The sequence below is a fragment of the Adiantum capillus-veneris genome, chromosome 10, assembly GCF_014529385.1.
Source record: "Adiantum capillus-veneris isolate H3 chromosome 10, ASM1452938v2, whole genome shotgun sequence".
NCBI classification, from domain to species: domain Eukaryota; kingdom Viridiplantae; phylum Streptophyta; class Polypodiopsida; order Polypodiales; family Pteridaceae; genus Adiantum; species Adiantum capillus-veneris.
Window position 1 is genome coordinate 25,696,179 of NC_140940.1, and position 14,943 is coordinate 25,711,121.

Here is a 14,943-nt window from a genome sequence, read left to right on the forward strand (position 1 = left end):
TATATCTTTTTGTAGCGCCTTGGCTGGCCTTGTAAGCCATTGTCATGATCTATCTAGTATCATTGTTTTGCTCCAAGCTTTTGTGTGGAGTCTGGACTCTTTTAATTTTAAGTTAAGTTAATGTCGTTTCTATGAAGAATCAAGATGCTTCTGTGTCATGTGAATGGTGGATTCGTGTCATGAGTCATGACCGCACCTTAAGACCTAAGCATCATTGCAAAGCATGCCTAAATAGGATTCTACTTGGAGTAATGAGTGTGTGTGGATCTCTACTAACATATAGGTTGAATCCACCCTAATTTAAGCATAATTTGAGTTTACCGTTCCGGCCCCCGTTCCCGTTCCGCTTTTTCGGGGGGCCCCCGTTCCGGAAACGTTCCGGAGGCCCCCGTTCCCGTTCCCCGTTCTCGTTCCGGGTAACTTTGCTCCAGCTACCTCATCCATCCCTTCGAGAAATTCTATCAAGAGATCAGCTACAAACGCTAGGTCTTACGGCATTGGCAGATGCGGACCACCGATGCAAATCTACCTACTGATGTTCCTGTGGAGATGGTCCATGAGATCTGCAGCTTTTCCCGAGGGTACGAGGTCACACACTTACTGCTACACGCATTTGTCATGCTTTGGGGATGACGAGCTTTCCCTCATTGAAACCGTCTACTAGAACCTACTCACAACGATGCGACCATTCAGGCATGCCAAGAGCTCCTTAGTGCCAATAACGCCGACTATGCAAGGAATAAAAAGTTGTGGGCAATTTTCAAGTATTACTTTCTGGTCAGAGATGCTAAAGAATGTAAGGGAAGGTGTGATGTGCCTACAATGTTCTCTCACTATGATGGCCTCTACTTCTTGATCCACACTATACCATGTGGCTTTCATCAGATTCTCTATACCTCCTTACAGCCCCGAGCCAAAAGATTTAGAGGTCAGGTGCAATTTGTGCAGTCTAGCTTTTAGTGCTTTGCAGCTCCTATGTTGTCCATGCGGCGGATCTACTTGAGAAGAAAAAGAAGAAGAGGGCTAAAGTGGTGGACACAATATAATCCCTACTATCATTGCCAGTATCAGAGAGTCAGCAGCTTCGGGTGAAGCACCCTACCCGACGCTCCTGGTCTACTCCCGCTACTTGCTTCGTTCCCGCTACTTGTTCTGCTGAGCCGGTGCTATGCTCGGTTGTTTCAGATCACACTATGCATGTCCCAGCTGCGGCTTCTCCAGTGTGTGTCCCTCTCCCTACTGCTACCATTTTCACTCCTACCACAGTGACTACCTTCCATTCCCCACCTCCAACTCTCTCTTCCTCTCTACCCACTCCACCGACACCCATTCCACATGTCTTGGATACACCTCCTTTGCATGCTACAAGTGCGCCAGCTGTGCCACGTACTACTCGTGCCCCATCAGACACCTTTGCGGGATCTTCAACATTGGCGGACTCTACCTCGCTCTTTTGGCTCTCGGAGGAGATACTTCAGGAGTCCAGACACGCTATTGCTACCATTGAGCTTGGAGCAGAGAGGTTAGCTGCTACTCACCAGTGCCACTCAGTCACATATGCGGCTATGGAAGGGTCTCTGCGTGTCACAGAGAGTGCGATCGAAGATAGAGATGCTACTATTTTTGCTTTGCGCCACGCATTGACAGAGAAGTCTAAAATCATTGACGACCTCTAAGCTCAGGTACAAGGGTTTCGTGACATGCTACTACACGGCGATATGGGAGTTCAAGCTCTAGTGGCTATAAGGTATGGATGGACGGGGCCAGGGACACAGGTATAGACTCCTATTGGATATGCACAACAAGGTACTTCTACACATTTCATAGGACCCACTACACAGACTCTTGTAGGATATGCTCAGCCTCAGTAGTTCCCATACTATTCTCAGGGGTTTCAGCAACCAGCCCCCATGCCACAGATGCAGCCGACACAGCGAGTTCCTTGCGATGGCTTTGCTAATGCACACGACCATGGCTGTGTTAGTAGACGGCCTGAGTACACTGTAGGACAGGTGCTTCCATCCGCTGAGCAGTACGCTGCTCCAGTCATCACAGGAAGCCAGTTTGTTCAGAGCAGAGTCCAACAGCAACAACAGCCTCCCACTATCGATTTGATGGCTCCTCTTACGAAGGTGGATACTTCCGGTGTAGCGGAGCCAACGACTCTTTCCCTTAGGTGACAGGACTGGACTACTCTGCTCAGCTTTCTCTTGTACATATGCAGGGCTACAATGCCACGGGAACGGGATAGACAGTTAGATACAGTTGGGCTGGAGTCCGGCTGGAGTCCACACTGGAAGGACTTTCGTCTTGGCGGTGACACGGGAATGGGACAGACGGTTAGTTACAGTTGCCACACTAGAAGGGCTTTCTCTTGTACATATGCAGTGCCTAGTGGTTTCTTTTTCCAATTCAGTGTTCCTCTCACCGAGACGGTGAGCGTTCTTGTGGCGGGCAACCTGTAGCAGGGCTACAGTGCCATGGGAACGGGACAGACAGTTAGTTACAGTTGGCCACACTGGAAGGACTTTCGCCTTGGCAGTGACACATGGCAAGGATACGGGTGGTGGTCTAGTGGACACCGTGGCCAGATCACCACCATCACAGTTGAAGATAGACTTAGATGGACTGGATATTTTGTGAGCCATTGGTGGCTCTTTATGGTTGTATGTTGTTTGAGTCATTATCATCATCTACTTTGTGTGGTCGAGCGTCTTGAGTCTAGCGTCTCGCGTTCAGGCACAACACGCCTGCACCATCCCTGCACATTTGAGCCTCGACACCCCCCATTGTACCCGTGAGTTCTGGGCTGGAGATGAGCGCGCTGCCATGCCAGGGTCTGTACTGTTTCCTTTGAGTTAGTCGAGTCCCATGCTGTTCAGGTTCTACTGTTGAGTCGCTGTGTTTGTTTCCCTGTTGTTCATTTTCTTCAGTGTTTGCATTCTGTTGGAGTGAGATTTCACGCACATTGCACCGAGGAGCACCCACTGTAGAGAGCAGGACACATTATCTCCGCTACATCCAGCCAGGACACAGCTCCACCTACGAAACTTCAATTACAGCTACAGCTGATCTCTGTCATCACCAACTATGGTGTAGCCCCCTCGTCACCTGAAAATATCTTCTTTCCATGTTATCTTAATGCACTTGCATACCTTCCCCTCTGTAATTAACTTTCTTCTGAGCTCAGTACTTGGCAGTACTGGCATGCTCTACTGCACCCACCTCCTTTACATCATCATTATATGAGTTCGTTCAGCAGTGGAGAAGTTAGGGAGAGGATTATGCCCACCTGCAAGTGCATAAGACCAGGGCACCGAGCATGGACACCAAGAAAATTGGCTAGGAGGCGGTGCAAAGCTGAATGTAGATGTGGATCACAGCAGATAGGTGGCCGAGACGAATTGTCAGGATAGACAAAGTGGGCACATGCAGCTCCTCCGTCCGGCGAAGCTGTGCTGTAAGCAGCGTCAACGAGCAGCAAGAGATGCACACATGCAAGCCTATTGACTTCAATCGAACATTAAAGTTGCTGATCTGGCAATTCTACGAACTAATAAAGTTGCAAAAGCTTGCTACAATTCTGGAAATCGGACTCGCAGAGCCATTCAGCTATGGTGGCGCCAACACGAACACCTGGTTTGCAACATGAACGGGACGAGGGGGGGGCGGTGGTTCAGCATGGCCGGGTCGATGCAGAAGCGTTGAGAATGGAGACAATATTGGGGTGGGCCCATAAACCTTCAGTGAAATACACCCATCCCAGCTATGATCCACACTTCATTGGTCCAGCAAATTTTGCAGGATAGAGACGTTGTAAAGAATATCAATCTGTGTAGCAACCACATGTCTACCTTCTATGCCTTCGCTATCTGTTTTAGACTGCCAACCCATTTACATTGGGTTGAAGATATAATAAATCGACTATCTTAAATTAAATTAGTGCATGCTAATGATGCCTTAGAGCAATGCTATCCAACCACAACCAGGAAACATCCAGGACCCATGACAAACACGCCAGCTTAGTTCTTATGTCCATTGAGTGATCCCAACCTTTTTAACTGGAAAAATGCAAAACATGATAAGAGTATATGGTAACTGAACCAGAGCCTTGACAAGGTTCATATAATCCGTAAGAAAAAAAAAAGAGGAAGCTAGCCCCTCCATAAATCATCCGCCTACAATGGTAATCCAATAATCAATCGAAAAAGTGCACCATGAAGAATATCCCCTTAACAAAATGCTGCCAGAATAAGCAGTGATCAGACACAAAGTACTTGTTTTATCCTTTGCTAGTTGGACTGTTTTGTGCATTTTCAATCTTTGAAATATTTACCAGAACCTTCTCTCCTTTTCTACGCTCTCGCTTCCATGGACAATTTCCAATTAAAGGAACCAAGATCATAAGGACATCATGTTTGACTATTAATCGTGCCTGCCACACACAAAACACATCCAGAATCGTGAAGATAAGTTTGAATCACATCAAAAAGAGAGGAAAATAATTCTCTTCTCATTGAGGAAAGGTATAGAAGCATTACCATTATGCAGAGAGGTAAACTGTTGATGTAGTCTGTTAAATATCTGAGAAGAAAACAGACAAGATACCTCAGCTACAATAGATTCCAAATCATTGACAGATTGACAGCTTCAAAGCATGCTGCCCATAATTTACTACTCTCAGTGAACTGCTTAGAACTTGTATATCTTGTTTTTGCACAAAGGGTTTACCGTGTCCTTGACATGAGGTAAGCCCACCCTTATCTTCTGCTTTACACTAACTAATCCCCAAAGAGTGAAAAAGCCATTGTATACACATTCCCATATTCCTCATACTGGTAATTTTACTCTAGCAAACAGTCACTAATCACCGTACTTTGCACACACAGGAGCCGTTGATGTCCACACTTAGCTAGGATCACTGGCAATACACACCACACATAGGCTAGAACTCACCTTACACTTTCCGACAGTATCTACCAGTATATCACACCTCTGCAATAGTCATTGATGTAAGCGCAGGTAATGCCAGTCACACGTTGCAAGGTAAGGTGGCTGTAGTGTATTCAAACTCAACATATTGTCCATGCAAAAAGGTCTTTAAACTCTTTATGTGGGAACAGATCCTACTTCACTACTTAAGCTATTCTCTATGGGAACGTCCTCAATGTATGCACCTAGTTGAATCCAGGATAAGCCCAGATTCACCTTTGAAAGAAAGTGCAAGGTATAGACTCACTGCAGTCATCCACAAGTCAACATGACCATCAGCTCCATCATGCACAGTATTGAGTAAATACTACAACGTCCCCACTAACGTCATGAGTGCCCAGTAGTAAGTGTAGAACTAGGTACCAACGTATGCTCACACACACCCACACCACACACACCCCAAGAGAGCACTGGCCCCAAACCCGTGGTGCCCCTTTTGGTATTTCTTCATATTGCTTCAACACTTTACAAGGTCCGTGGCTCTGCTCTGCATCCACTCCCGCGAGAATGCCAGAGAGAGAGAGCCCACAACATGAATTTAAAGGTCCACGGCCATTCAAAAGCAGTACATGAAACGCTACAAGTCTAAAAGCTTCTGATTGCCCAAAAGCTAGCACAAAAGAGCTGTCCATACAATCTGCCACGTCACTTGCTGTCAGCGCGAATAGCAAAAACCTGCCACGTCAGCAGTGCAATGCAAAATCCGGCATGTTCATACAATTGTGCCACGTCATCATCTGAATTCGCAAGCGAATTGTGTGTGTGTGTGTCTTCATTGCTTCAGGCCTTAGGAACTTGGGCCCCATTGGATGGGGTCCCACCATAAGTTGGTGGGAACTCTTTAAAAATTGGGTCGCTCCACGAGGAACTGTAAGTTGGTGAGAACTTCTTCTTCTTCTACAGCTTCTAGAGTTTAGGCCCCTCGGCCGGGATCTGTAGGTTGGCTGGGGTTAGGTTCAGTGTCTAGGCACCTCAGCAATTTGTGACATCCCCCCTTTTTGAAAGAAGAGTAATCGTCTGCGATTACATGATATCTGCAAAACAACTCAAGTTAGCTCAAAAATATTTAAGGCTCATTCCGAGGGACATTCGATTTTCTCATTCCATATCGAAGCTCTTGATATCCCGGCATAGCAAATTAGCCATCACACCCAGACCGTGTTCATCTTGAATGGGTGTCTCAATGCACTAAAATTACATACCTAGGCAATCCCACCCAATTAGCAAACTCACGTTTTAAGGTTGTCCAAGAGCCCGATCGGAGCATAACCCTCTTGATGGTTTGAGAGACGCCCTTGAATGATGGAGGTACTTAAAAAATTGTTTTGAGGCACATCCCTTATCCACAAATTCTCAATGTCGAGCGTGAGTCTGCCACTTATCTAGTTTTCATTTATCATTATGTTGCAGACGTACACGAACCGAACAAAGCGTTGTCGATTCACATTCAATTAATGGGCGCGTATCAGCCAAAAGTTGGATCTGTTAGGCATCCTAGGCATCCTCAACATCCCTGCGTAAATGAAGCATATAGTACTTGCCATAATCCTAAATCCCACATTGCATGTGCAAGATGAAACGATACCAAGCGAAATCAAGATCAGGATGCATTTGGGCGACCAGTGAAAGATAGACATTATTGATGTGTAGCAAACGTTATATACCTTCATAAGTTCAGAATAGTTTGAACTCACAAATTATAAGAGGGGATAAAACACTCACAAAACTATAAAAGCAAGGGACACAAGAAAACAAGAAGAAAAAAAAAACTAAATCACTTTATTTGCTACTAAACCCGTGCACATTGTATAAATCGCATTTAACACAACTATGCATTCGAGGGATATGTACAAAAGCAAAGGGAGGGAACTAAGTTGATGTGCCCATAGGCACATCAACATCAACAGACCATGGCACAATAATTCTCAAACATTTGCATTCTCAAACATCAATTCTCTTCAATACTCCTCCTGGGAGTAAATCACCAATCATTGAAACTAGTATCAAAACCAGACTCAAGCAATTTTCAAACCCGCACCAACACAGCTTTAAACAAATAACATCCATTTCAAACGATTTTCAAACAGTATGTTCTTAAACAAAGTTCAAAAGGTATCTAAATACAAAGCAATTAGAAAATTCATTCAAGGTTTTGTTTGGACAGTCGAACTTTGAGGCCAATTGGCTTGTCCTACACCAAGGTGATCATACAATTCCAAATCTGGAGTGTCGTATCATTCTTGTCATGCGAGGGCATGCCCAAAAGAACGTTGCAATTTCCCAACTTCATGACGTGGAAATCAGCTTTTCTCCGGTATCCTTGGATAGTGACTGGAAGCCCACTGATGAGAGGTACCACCTTTTGAGTTGGACCGGTGGCTAACTTGGCTTCAATTTCTCGTCCTTGGGAATCGTAATTCAAGTCCATCTGCTTGAGAAAGTCGGGATGGATGAAATTCTTGGTAGCTCCCGCGTCAAAGAAGATTAGGGCTTAAAGCCATTAATTTTGCCATGTCCTCTGCACAATTCATTTGAACTTTCGAGGTTTATGCTATAAATATCACCTACAAGCCCCATTGTAGGTCTAGCTCTCTTAGCCGGAGGTGGCCCCGAGGCTCTGCCGGTTGTCAAAGTAGGCGTCGGGTCAACAGGTGCATCAGTTTAGGCGTCAAATGAGGCCTTTGAGGTTGGCTTTCACGAGAATCTCGACTTTGTTGTTATTGAGGATTCTGATTTGTTACCAGAATTCCTTCTATGGGAAACTCTAGCTTTCTATTCATAAGCTTGTAACCGACCGCAACATAGTCCATAAGCTCTTGCATTGTGGATACTAGTTAAGGTAGACAGTACTCCTGTAACCGTGATGGCAGTCCAATTGTGTATCGCTCGCATTGGTCCTCCAAGGAAATCAAATTGAAGAAAGACACCAGAAGGTAGATGTCGAGAAACCTTTGGTCGTAGTCTTCCGTGGTCTCCGTGGCAAGCATTTTCAAGTTGCCATATTCTGACAAAATCTAGACTTCAAGCAGGGACGTCATATAACTTTGTGCAAAAATAGTCTTGAAAGCTTGCCAAGTCCTTGGAGCATGCGGTTCGGCCGCGATTGAACTCCACCATTGCACAGCATTATCCTTTAGAACTCCCACAGCTCGTGAAATCTTTGATTCTTCGTATAATTTTTCAAAGCATAGATGCTGTTGAATTGTTGTAGGCATTGCAATGCTTTCTTCCAATCTTTCACTCCACAGAAAGTGAAAAAATTGATTGTCGTGCCGCCATCCTAGAAAGCCTTTGGTTAATTAAGCGCAAACCCCGAATATGGATCGTGGGGATATCCATACGGGCTCAAACCATTGTACCCAGGTGGCAGTGGTGGTGGGGGAGGTGGTGGCAACGGCGGTGGCAGAGGCAGTTGCACACGATGAGAGTCAGATGCATGCACCATGTTTGTAAAGACTCTCCCAATTGGAACAGACGGTTGAGAAGGTTTCCGGTTGGAAGCTCTTGTACTTTTTGCTTCCGCAGGAGGTGGTACCACCTGGGGCATCAGAGGTGGTAACATGTAGCTCAAAAACTATAGGAAACTTTGCAGCATCAAGAGATTCTTTTGAGGATGTCGCAAAAGTATGTCACGAAGCTCCTCGACGAGAAACTATAGGTACTCTACAGAACCCATAAATGCCGTTGTGCTTTATCTGTTCTTGGTAGGACCAGTATGCTTTTAGAAAAGCACATGATTGAAGCTCTGATACCACTACCTGCCAACAAAAAAGAAAAGATGAGAAACTTTTAATCACTTCAATAACAATCGAACTAAAAGAGATGAACAACACATGAGATGCTGAGTGGCGGAGCTCCACCCCAAGAGAGCACAGGCCCCAAACCCTCGTGCCCATTTCAATATTTTTTACTGCTTCAACACTTTACAAGGTCAGTGGCTCTACTGTGCATCTGCTCCCACGAGAATGCCAGAGAGAGCCCACCACATGAATTGAAAGGTCCACAGCCATTCAATAGCAATACATGAAAAGCTACAAGTCTAAAAGCTTTTGATCTCCAAAAAGCTATCGCAAAAGAGCTATACGTACAATCTGCCACGTCACCTACTATCAGCACAAATCACAAAACCTGTTGCATCAACAACATGATTTACAAAAATCTATACGGCAGCCCACATCAGCAGCGTACCGCAAAATCCGGTTTGTCCGTACAACTGTGCCTTCATTAGGCCTTAGAGAATTGTGAGTGTGTGTCTTCATTAATTTAAGCCTTAGAAACTTGGGCCCCATCGGACGGAGTCCCTTATGGAAACTCTTAAAAAATTGGGCCTTTCAACAAGGAACTGTAAGTCGGTGAGAACTTTTTTGCTTCTACTACTTTTAGGGTTTAGGCCCCTCGGTCGGGATCTACAAGTTGGCTAGGGTTAGGCTCCAGGAGCCCTAACCTTCCGGGTCTTCAATGGTGTGAACACGTCAAGAATTTGTGACAATCAGTCAACAAGAGTAAGAGAGAATGCATTCCCTACTCCAGTGAATGCTTTCCAAGCGTAGTGAATTCCCATTTGATTGTTGTTGCCATGCCATGAACGATGAGCCGTAACAGCTTTCCAAGCAAAGAGTAAACTAGAGGTAGCCAGGCAACCAGGGATACGACCGATTATCTTGCTAAACACAATCTCCCACACGGAGATCTGCTAGTAACCAAAGGCGGAAGTGGTAACCTGCTGACATAGCGAGGCAATCATGACTATCCATGGCTGAGACTATTGTGCAAGAGTAGATAATAGCATGGCCTTCCTCGCAAGAACGTGGCGGCAATGGTCCAAAATATTCAGTCTGTCATGCATGATTGAGAGTCGGTCTTCTTGAGTTTCCTACAAGAAAACACTAGAAGATTCTAGAAGGTTCTGGAAGATTCTAGAAGAATGGTGTTGAAGTTTCTAGAAGATTGAGGAAAGTTCTAGAAGGTCCTAGGAGATGGCCTACATCATCGCTTATGGCATCGCTTGCAACCTTGCCTACATCATCAGTAGAAGGTTCTAGAAGGAAGAACGTAGAATTTTCTTTACATCCTTAGAAGGAAGAAGCTAGAAGGGTCTTAACCTCTTTAGTCCTTAGTGTAAATAGAGGTCTAGGGCTACAAGCCTCTCAATCTTCTCAACACAAGTTGTGAGGCTCCTACAAGGTAAATCCTCTGCCAATTCTCGTCTTGTTATCAAGTCTTGTTCTTGTAATCAAGTCTTCCCTTGTAAGTCAATCTTTGTAATCAAGTTGTGAGGCTCCTACAAGGTAAGTCCTTTGCTAGTTCTCGTCTTGTTATCAAGTCTTGTTATTGTAATCAAGTCTTCCCTTGTAAGTCAATCTTTGTAATTAAGTTTGTTCATCAAGTATTAAGTCATGTAATCAAGATTAAGTGTTGCAATCAGGTGGGAGAGCTTCCCTCTGTCACGAGTGCAATGGGACCCTAGAGAGTGGTTTTGGAGAGACCCGTTCTCTTCTGCTAACCACACTGGGATCCCTTTCTTTCAATACACTGTTCGATTGGGGCGTCATATACTGGCAGCATAGAGAGAGGCTCGTCTTGTTGCAGCACTGCATTGGCAGGAGGAGGGTCTCATAGCTGAGTTCTTGTCACGCTTTTTGGTGCGGTTGTGGGACTCCAGACAGTTGAGGCGAGTCACTTTGTTTCAGTGGCTGATTGCACATAGTGCTACGGAAGTGGGGAGCTGGCTGGTACATAGAGGCCTTTCGGCAACCTGCGCAGCTTGCGACCATCCTTTGGAGAGTCAGCGTCATTGTCTATGGGACTGCCCCATGGCACAACAGGTTTGGCTTCGGGTTCTTCGGCTAATGCCAGCTCTCTCCGCAGCGCGACAGTACACTTGGGGTGGAGTTGCTTGGTCCACCCTCACGGACCCTGCGCTACAGTTTGAGCTATCTTCCACTAGCAAGATGATAGTGATCAAGGGGGGTTAACCTACACTCCAGTCTACTACAGAGCTTACCTCCCAGGAGTGGTGCAATGAGAGAGAGGTGTGTTGGGAGCTCGTCTGTGGCCTGACACTCTGGTTCATTGTGGTGCACCCGTTGCTTCCGCATCTTCGAGGCTCGCCCTGTCCCATCGGCAGAGACTCTTTGTGATTTTTGACTGGAGTTGATCCATACTCTCAGGGGTAGGTTTGAGAGACTTCAGGGCAACGCCGACCGCATGCGGGAGCGCAGAGAGGCGTTCCAGTGACTCTGGCGCCCTGTTCACCATGGTCCAAGGTGAGCCCAAATGGCACTACCGCCCACCTGTGTGGCTCTTTCCTCCTTCCATCTCTTAAATTAGCCCTCATTGTACGTATGTTGGTTTTCATTGGGAGAGTCTTTCCTTATTGTTGATGTAGCCCTCTCTAGTAGAGGTAATTGTAGCCCTATGGGAAGTTTTATTAACTAACGGAAGGATCTTTTTCTCGGGGGGGGGGGGGGGGGGGGGGGGGGGGAACTTGAGACATTAGTGTACGACTACAAGTAAAACATGGAATATAATCAAGTGAAACTTTATTGCTATAAATAAATCTTTGACAAACGCAAGATTGAGAAAATAAAAAGGATACCTTAAAATGGTTAATGCACACATGCTTGTTTGAAACCTTGCAAATGCACCCTGAATCGGAAGTAAAGACAAGAAGCATTCTTTTAGAAAAAGAGAATGAGAATGCACATTGATTTTTTATTAATTATACATCGTGTCTATAGTTTTAAGATTTGACCAACTCTTTTATTGGACTAAGAATGTGCATTTTATGTCCTCATAGAACACTTTTCCTGGTCTCCAAGGTCATCTGAGCACATTTTTGTTTTCACAGAACAGATCCTTTTGTAAGCTTAAAAAACCACCCATTGGGCTACATCAAACCTAAAAGAGGGGAAACGCTTGTGGGACTCTTCGAAGATGGAACCAAAATATGCAATGTCTGTAATATAATATGGGAGTAGAATGAGCCAAACACATTGCCTACAATTCATAAACTCCCACAGGAAACACCATGCTCCTAGTAAAGAGGGGTCCTAGCCACCAAAGGCTAATGAAGGCTAAGCGCTCTCATACAGTGGACGACATGGCCTACATGCACCGATTGGAAGAGAAGCGGGAATGAAGAGTTGCAATCGACCCACACTCAGAGAGAGAGAGAGAGAGAGAGAGAGAGAGAGAGAGAGAGAGAGAGATTTTTTAACGTCTATCCTATCTCTAGCTCCATCCAGCCCCATAGTCAGGATGTAATACATAATGCATGGGCGGATAGGGTGTGAACAATCCACGTAAGATGGCGGCTGGATCTGCGAAAGCTCGAATGCGTCGGTCCTCCAAAGATCTATAATAGTGCTCCTCGATCTCCTAAATCTCTCTCTGGTGTAGGCGAGGTGCCCTACGTCCATGGGTACATGGACGTCTACAAGCTCGGACCTCCTCAACCTGCTGTAGAGTCACTCCTCTCTAGATGGTCGGAGGTGATGGTGTTGTTGTGGGCCTCTGAAAAAAGTCCATGAGCTGTGTCTGGCGCTCATCTCTCCCACCTGATGCCGCCTGAAGGAGTGAGTCCCGATGCTGTTGTGCCTCTATGAGGAAGCGGCTGAACTGCCGCTGGTCTCTGGACTCAAAAATCTGATGTAAGGTGGGCTGATCTGCTAACAAGGTCGGATATCTGCCTCTAATCTCCTCATATACTCTACATCAGCATACATAATGCTCCTCGCTCTCAACCTCTGTTGTGCAAAGTCTGCATATCCTCTCTGCTCTGGGAACATGTGCAGCTCTCCCTGCCTCAATCTCTAGTTGATGTGATGATACTCTGAGCTGTCCAATGGTGACCCGTGCTCTATGTGGCATGTATACATCCATGTATCTCGGTCTCTGGATGAACCCATCTGCTAGAATGGTCAGGAAGTGGTCTCTGTAGTACTCTCTCTTCGTAGGAAGAGACTCTCTGGGTGTGATCCATGTCTCCCTGATGTATAGCTGCCAGAGATCCTGTCAGAGAACTTAATTCCTCTCGATGTGTGAGAGGCGTATGTGAGGGGAGTCAAGATCATACTGAAAAGGAGGAAAATCCGTGATGTCCAAGCCATGGGATGTAAACCACTGTATGACCTATGAGTACCATGCCCTTGTGTCTCCCTCCTGATGCAGTTGTATCGATGCCTCAAAAGCTCTACAGGTGAGTCTGTATGGTGGGAGCTCTCGCATGCGCTGGATGAAACAAACTGTCTGAAAGAGGGCCTCTACTAGCATCGGAGGTGCAACTAGCTCTGCTCTAATGATGTCATGTGGTACTGAGGGTTTGCTGTGGAGCAAACAGGAGATCATGATGATCTGTGGGCGCTCTATATATGACCATACAGATGCTGATAGCCCTGGTGCCCATACTACGGCTGCATACATCATGGTAGGTGTGACTAGAGTGTCAAAAAGCCACCCCTTGGTGCGGGGCTCCTAGAAGTGGGCCTGATGGCATCTGCGTTCCAAGGTGGCCAGCGCTGCATATCCTCGTGTAAGCCGGTCTCAGGCTACCTAGGCCATGGAAAATCTGCCTGTGGTGCCAGTGAAAGTCACCCCCAGGTATACATATGAATCAACCACATCGACCTGCCCGCCTACTGCTATGAGTACTGCTCTGCTCTGAACTGTCCTGGAGGTGTGGAAGATCATGACCTTGGTCTTGCCAAGGTTCACTGTGAGCCATCGATGTGTGTAGAAATTATCCAAGTCTCGTAGGTGGCTCTGTAGTCCCTCCTGTGTCTCAGAAACTAGAATGATATCATCAGCATAGAGCATAATATGGATTGGTATACCTGTTAAGTCTGATCCCGCTCTGCTTGCTTGTAGAATGTAATCTGATAACTCGTCGATGTAGAGACCAAATAGAGTAGGGGAGAGGGGGCATCCTTGCTTCACCCCAATGGTGCTAGCAATGGAATCCGATAGTCCACCGGGGCATCTTACTCTACCAAAGACCTGTGCATACAAAGAATGAATGGCCCGTATCATCTCAGATGGTATCTGTAGCTCCTGAAGGCGCTGAAAGAGTCTCTCTCCAGGGATAGTGTCAAAAGCCTTGCGGAAATCCACAAAGCAGCAGTAGAGTCTCCTCTTCCGTGCTTTCGCTTTATCGATCAGGCAGCGAAGCACGAAGACGTGGTCGATAGTCAAGAAAGTGCGTCGAAAGCTTGCCTATCCTGGTGCGCGTATCCCTGATGCCTCTGCATGTGTGCTAAGCTCTGCCTCAAGAAGTGCCCCGTACAATTTGGCCAATGTGTGACCAATCATGATAGTCCTGTAGTTCCTTGGGTCCAGGGTGTTGCCAGATTTGTGGATAGGCACAATGGTGTGCATAGTCCACTCCTCCAGTAGTCCCTCAACCAAAGCGCGGTTAAAGAGACGTGCTATCAAGGGGGAGAGAGTGTCAACTGCATATATCAGGTGCTCACTCTATAGTCCAGTGTGATCTGCTGAGCGGCCATGCTAAAGGCGTTGGATGGCCCTCTCTACCATGCTAGATGTGAAGAAAGTCAAGGTGGTAGGTCGAGGATCAGATGGTGCTGGGATCAGTGGCTGCCCAAGTATTTGGTATAAGCGCTCGGCATAATCATGCTAGACCTGGGGGTCCTCCGGGGGGTGGTGGCGCGTGGCTCTCTGAGAATCCTCCATGCTGTGGCGTAGTCTGTACTCATGAGAAGGTGGTATAACTCAAGCTCCTGCGCCTCCTCGAAGGCCCGCCGTTTACGACGTGTGATGGCCTTCATCTGTCGCCTGACCTCGCTCTTGCTGATCTCCTCTAAGGCTCATTGACCCCGTAGCTGTCTGTATAGATCTCTGCACTCCCCGTCATACCATCGGTTTTGGGGTATTGTCCCAGAGGGTGGGGGTCGGCCACTATGGGTAGTGTGTGGAAAGCAGCTGAGGGCTGAG

The 14,943-nt window shown here is 46.4% G+C and overlaps 1 protein-coding gene across 13 annotated transcripts in view; it reads right to left on the reverse strand.

Moving 5' to 3' along the window:
• The window catches only part of LOC147448570 (uncharacterized), a 294,875-nt gene that overhangs the window by 104,570 nt on the left and 175,362 nt on the right, over positions 1 to 14,943 (reverse strand). For all 13 annotated transcript variants that reach the window (XR_015189365.1, XM_086521155.1, XM_086521154.1 and 10 more), the window contains 3 exons: positions 11,591 to 11,640; positions 4,542 to 4,584; positions 4,337 to 4,435 (listed from right to left, as the gene is read on the reverse strand). Coding sequence is in view for 12 of the 13 variants with exons in the window: in XM_086521155.1 (XP_086377281.1) it covers positions 4,337 to 4,435; positions 4,542 to 4,584; positions 11,591 to 11,640 (192 nt within the window). In the remaining variant the exon portion in view is untranslated. The remainder of the gene's footprint in view (positions 1 to 4,336; positions 4,436 to 4,541; positions 4,585 to 11,590; positions 11,641 to 14,943) is intronic.